The sequence below is a fragment of the Myxine glutinosa genome, chromosome 1 (assembly GCF_964187855.1).
Source record: "Myxine glutinosa chromosome 1, kmMyxGlut1.1, whole genome shotgun sequence".
NCBI lineage: Eukaryota > Metazoa > Chordata > Myxini > Myxiniformes > Myxinidae > Myxine > Myxine glutinosa.
In genome coordinates, this window is record NC_136261.1 from 212,173,952 (window position 1) to 212,179,951 (window position 6,000).

The 6,000-nt window shown below is 43.2% G+C and overlaps 1 protein-coding gene across 1 annotated transcript in view; it reads right to left on the reverse strand.

Annotated features, from left to right (window-relative positions):
- CNTD1 (cyclin N-terminal domain containing 1) overlaps nucleotides 1-5,779 on the reverse strand; it is a 67,701-nt gene extending 61,922 nt beyond the window's left edge. The window contains exons 1-4 of the mRNA XM_068128029.2: nucleotides 5,749-5,779; nucleotides 5,477-5,503; nucleotides 5,098-5,344; nucleotides 4,706-4,872 (exon numbers count right to left, since the gene is read on the reverse strand). Coding sequence (XP_067984130.2) covers nucleotides 4,706-4,872; nucleotides 5,098-5,344; nucleotides 5,477-5,503; nucleotides 5,749-5,779 — 472 coding nt within the window. The remainder of the gene's footprint in view (nucleotides 1-4,705; nucleotides 4,873-5,097; nucleotides 5,345-5,476; nucleotides 5,504-5,748) is intronic.
- Between the last annotated feature and the right edge of the window lie 221 nt (nucleotides 5,780-6,000).

The following is a 6,000-nucleotide window of genomic DNA, read 5'->3' on the forward strand; positions in this document are numbered from 1 at the left end:
CAGCGATTACAGCTTCGAGTCTTCTTGGGTATGTCTGTATCAGCTCTGCACATATGGATTTGGGGAGTTTCTCCCATTCTTCCTTGTCGGTGAACAGCAAGTCTTTCCATAGATTCTAAATGGGATTCAAGTCTGTGCTTTGGTTGGGCCAATTGATATTGAGATTCGTTTTGTTTTTTGATTCCAATCGAATTGGGCATGCTCACCATTCTGATAAAACTGATGTCTTGATATTGAGATTTGTTCAAGTAGTTCATGGGATTGAAGAGTTGATCCCTTTTTCAGACCCCCCTATTGGACCCGATGAAGACCCTTAAAGACCTTGGGGTCCAATGGAATACCGCTAGTGAAGTGTAAATTGGATGTGCTCACCATTCCAATCAAAACAAGACCAACTAGAACGGCACTCGTACAGCCCATAGTCTCCGCCTCACATGTTCATTCTGAACAAAAATACCATCGGTAACCAAACATGCTACTATCATATATGCTAGGTCATCTTCCATCACTGCTGTTATGGCCCAAATACTCTTATCATCCATGCACTCTATTATGTTACATAGTTTCTTGGCATGGGTTATGAATGTCATAAATTTAATCCTTCCTCACATCGGGTCATAGTTCAGATATATGAAGTTTAAGATTTTTCGGATAAAGATTTCAATTCAACCAATTATGGTTGGAATACCACTTCACTGATGCAGTCATCTTTATCACCCTGTATCAGTATGCCGTCATCTATCACCGACGTTTATACCTCCCATGGGTAGTTGATGACATATGCCAAGTTTCAATATTTTGCGTTGAGTGGTTTCGGAGAAAATGATGTTCAATTATTTTTCCTTTAATCCAATATGACTGCCATACCATGTGACCTATGATGTCAGAGTTAGCAACAAAATATTCTCCATAGGGAGTCCCGCCAAGGTTTCGCATCGATCCGACAGAGAAAACCACATTGCAGAGAGAAAAAATAATAATAATATATATATATATAGTTATATACAGTATATTATATATACTGTACACACACATACATCTACTATATAAGAGAGCCGATGGTCTGTGTCACCATTTTTCTCAGAGATGGCTGAACGGTTCTTCGTCAAACTTTCAGAGGTTCTTCAGTGAGTGATTGGGAGCGTTTTAGGCAATTACAAAAGTTCGTTTTTTTGGATTAAAAAAAATAGAGAAACGAGACGGGGAAAGCCGATTGGAGAGGCGAGTGAGGCGCGATTGGAGAGGAGTGTGAGGCGCGATTGGAGAGGAGTGTGAGGCATGATTGGAGAGGAGTGTGAGGCGCGATTGGAGAGGAGTGTGAGGCACGATTGGAGAGGAGTGATTGGAGGGGAGTGTGAGGCACGATTGGAGAGGAGTGTGAGGCACGATTGGAGAGGAGTGTGAGGCGCGATTGGAGAGGAGTGTGAGGCGCGATTGGAGAGGAGTGTGAGGCGCGATTGGAGAGGCGTGTGAAGGATTGGAGAGGAGAGGAGTGTGAGGGATTGGAGAGGTGAGGGATTGGAAAGGAGAGGGATGTGAGGGTTTGGAGAGGAGAGGAGTGCTGGGTGGAGAGAGGAGAGTGTCAGGTGGAGACAGGAGAGTGTCAGGTGGAGGCAGGAGAGTGTCAGGTGGAGAGGAGTGAGGGGTCACATATTATGTGAAATAAATAACTTGTGTTCATCACACCATTTCTGGATCTGATGACTTGCCAGTAACCATTTTGTAAAAATGAATGTGCAGCATATAACTCAATATGTCGAAATGTCACACACATCCATGCCCGTGGGATTCCCACGGGTGACCCCGCTAGTATTATATATACTGTACACACACATACATCTACTATATAAGAGAGCCGATGGTCTGTGTCACCATTTTTCTCAGAGATGGCTGAACGGTTCTTCGTCAAACTTTCAGAGGTTCTTCAGTGAGTGATTGGGAGCGTTTTAGGCAATTACAAAAGTTCGTTTTTTTGGATTAAAAAAAATAAATCGCTCTATAATGCCTAAACCTTTATGATTAACGACAGTTGTATCATGTACACATTCGCATAAATAAATACAAAACAATTACCAGATATTTGATCACAAATAAAAAAACAATTCCGAAGTTGGCGTTAAGGCTTCTTCTTCTTCTTCCTGAACGTCATCATGCTCAACTCAGAAACGTCATGAACAGCACATATACCAACATACATTCAACAAAAAGGTGGAATAATGATTTGATATTTGCGATGGATTCTGATTTGGATGTAATTGCTTTTCCATTGTATCTGCCCTCGTTTCAAATACAGTGAAACCTTGACTTACGAGTTTAATTCGTTCTGTGACCGAGCTCGTAACTCAATTTGCTCGTTTCTCAAATTAAATTTCCCCATTAAAATGCATTGAAATGCTATTAATCCGTTCCAGCCCGCCAAAAACCACACCAATTTTTTTTTAAATATACAGTATATATAAAAATATCTCGCGCTTTATATTTCACCTGTATGCAGCATACAAGTTGGCAGGATGGCCTGGACTGGAGGTACGCACACTTGACTCTAAACTGTCCAGCCTGGGTTTGAATCCCGACCCAGCTATAACCTGTCATGGGTGAATCACAGGCAGGGTGATTCATCAATGTGTGTACCGCTAAACTGGGCGCCCCGTTTGCGTCCCATTAGTTGTTGGATGTTAAGGATCTCACCGTGTCTTCCACAAAGAGAAGGCGAGCTATCGCCGGCACTCTGAACAAGTTGTGGCCTGGCATGCTCTTCTCCTCTGCCGTTATATACGTCCTCCTCGGCATCTTTTTCCAGAAGAGCCCTGTCTCGTCACAGTTGAAGATTTGCTGGGGGATGTATCCTTCGGCTTCTATCAGTTCGGCAAAAGTTATAATAAAATCTTTATTTTGATTTTATAATTTTTGTTATAAGTTATACACGCAATCGTCACAGTTGAAGCTGCCGCTTTGAAATAATCGTAACGCCGTTGGCTGGCGTTATAGCCTTTATCGACTCCTTCTGCTTCAAAATCGTACATATCGTAGAAGTACTACGATCGTACTGCCTCGCCAAGTCGACAACACGCACACCTCGCTCATGTTTTTCGACGATTGCGTGTTTTATATCCAAGCACATCATCCTCTTCTTCTTCTCAGTACTGCCCTTGGCACTCAATTTCTTAGGACTGTGGAAGTGTAACTCAGTGTAACTTATTGAGTAAAGACTGGTAACGATTTCGTAAATGGATGCCAAGAATGTGCACGCACATGGTAATCTCTTGTCCACCTGGTCACAGCCCCTGGCTGGAGCACCCCCCTATCGTTTGGTAAACGGAACTCGCAGCAGGGGGGGAGCGAGCTGATGCCAGGACTTGGTGCATGCATGACCTCGGGGCATTAGCGGAGAAAGGATTAACATTCAGCGGACAGGGGATTAACTCCAGTTTGTCCATATAAACCAGAGCAAACGTTGAGTCAAGGAGACTTGTCACCAGAAGCTCTGACCGACGGAACGGACGAGCACTCATCATCAGACCCTCTGCCCGACGGGAGTGGCGGAGGAACATCGGCCGAACGAGAAGGACCATGCGAAAAGAGTTAACCTGGTCCATTGAATTAAGCGGTATTATTTGGTAATTGGAATGAAGTGAATAACCAGTTAATAAACCAGACCTTTTGTAAAACCTGTGTCCGGTCATTGGAGTCTTAAGTCTCCCCCATTACTTCCCCTACAGGACCCATGGTTAAAACTAAGAAATTTTCCAAAATAACCAAAATGCGAAAACAAAGCAGCAGCTATATACGGCAGAGATGCTTGCACGGCAAGATAACCACGTGACCGGAACCCACCTGGTGGCGGGTGGCGTAAGCTCCAAAATAACCAAAATGCGAAAACAAAGCAGCAGCGATATACGGCAGAGATGCTTGCACGGCAAGATAACCACGTGACCGGAACCCACCTGGTGGCGGGTGGCGTAAGCTCGTAACTCAGATCTCGGCTCGCATCTCAAAGCAATAAACCGCCCGAGCGACGGTTCGTATCTCGTAAAACTCGTAAGTTGGTGCACTCGTAAGTCAAGGTTTCACTGTATGTTGTTTCTTTTTCGCTTGAGCAATGCCGGGTACTCCAGCTATAAACAATTATATACTTTACCCGGGGTACAAATACAACTTTGTCTGTGGGGGTAACATAGGATATGTGGCCGCAGCCTCATGTGGGCTGTGGGGGGACCAGGAGAGGGTGTGAATTCTCTATGTAAATGTGTACCGTGTAGCGCCACCTGGTGGTGGCAGAGGGTATTACAATTTCCTTTTTTAACCTGGGCAACACTGAGGTTATGAAGCACTCTTTGCACAGGTAAATTTTTCCTCCCTCCCTTCTTCCCTTAAAACGGAGGGACCTGTCCAAGCTCCCCTCCTCAAAAGATGTATATGTAGTATATCTTTCCCCTCACCTCCCTTCCTCAGCCCCCCCTTCCTCAGCCCCTCCCCTTCCTCAGCCCCCCCCCCCTCCGCTAATACGTATGTAATATACTGTACACACACACACACATATATATATATAGATATATCACTCACACAACACACAAACACCGGTCCGTGAATTTATACATCGTCTTTCTCATACATCGTGAGGCTGAACAGATTTAATTTAAATCGACCGAAACAAACCAAATTCAGCCATTCAAAATGTCACGCGTTGGAAACCATGAATTCTCACCAGCTGCGCCGCTCTGGATACAGTAATCGCCACTCTTCGCCTCTTCTTCAGACAGTCCAAAGAGGAGACACTCGAGGAGTTCGATAGAGGAAGCACCGAAACGGAGAGTCCCGTTGTCCGTCATTTCTCTTCCGTCGGTGAAATACTCAAAACGTTTTGAAAATTTCCTGAGGAAAACTAGTGTCGCAACATTTACCCAAGACAATTCCACATATTCGTGAATTAAATTATTCTTTTGATTAAATATTTTTTATTTTCTTTCTTAACTTGTTCTTACTTTTTAATTTAATAATTTTTTGTACCGGTAACATCTACTCTGTAAATAATGACATGCTAGATAGCTGGAGTAAGCACTTTCCTCAATCACTGCAACTAGTTACACCACGGGATACCAAACAGTGTACAACGAATGTACCGTGTACGGTAAAATGACGTGATGTGCATACAACGTTTCACCGAACGCTAACAACATGTGCAGGCTTTTCATGATTATTTTAAAAGCACTGTTGAAGAAAAAAATTAACCTGAACCATGTCTTTATCTCTAAACGGATTGCACGTCCGTTGGGTTCGAAATAGAGGGTTTTCAGAATTATCCCATGATGCCGTGCGCGCCGCCATGTTGGTTGTATACACTTCCCTGGCATCGATAACATCAGCAATCAGTAGCTCTTCAATCGATCACATTTATCTCGTTATTCTGACTTCCTCCAATGGAAGGTTACCGGTACGCTAATTATTTGGCCTTGTTAGGTCTACTTGTCTTGTTTACCTTTTAAACCAATATGGCGCCTGCGTACTGCATCATGGGTAATGTAACTCTTATACTGAGCTCTTTTGGGAGCTAAATATACTTCTTCTCAGGAAAGAAAAGGGATTTTATTAGTATTTTGTTTTTGAGGAATTCTTTGCAAATTTTCTTCAACAGTTTATCGACAAAATTTCACTGGGAGGGAGGACGTAGGATAAGAGTGGGCACAACGACATGAAAAGAGTGTTTTATCGTTAATCATTCCACACACCAGATCCGACTATGATCCACACCTGAAGTATTTCGTACATGGTGTTGTGTCATTGTAGTGCAAAATTTGCTACACTAGTGGAACCAATGATTTTTGGAATCCTTATACCCTAGGCAACAAGACCTGAGTTGGTTTCCATTTTTTTCAATGGCGTCTTTGGCGGCCATTTTGGCTTTCAAAATGGCCGCCATTTTTTGCAATTTTGTATGTATCCTTTCACATAAAACACTTTGATTAACCATTTTTTCTGGCATTTTTGGCATTCCTTGTACAG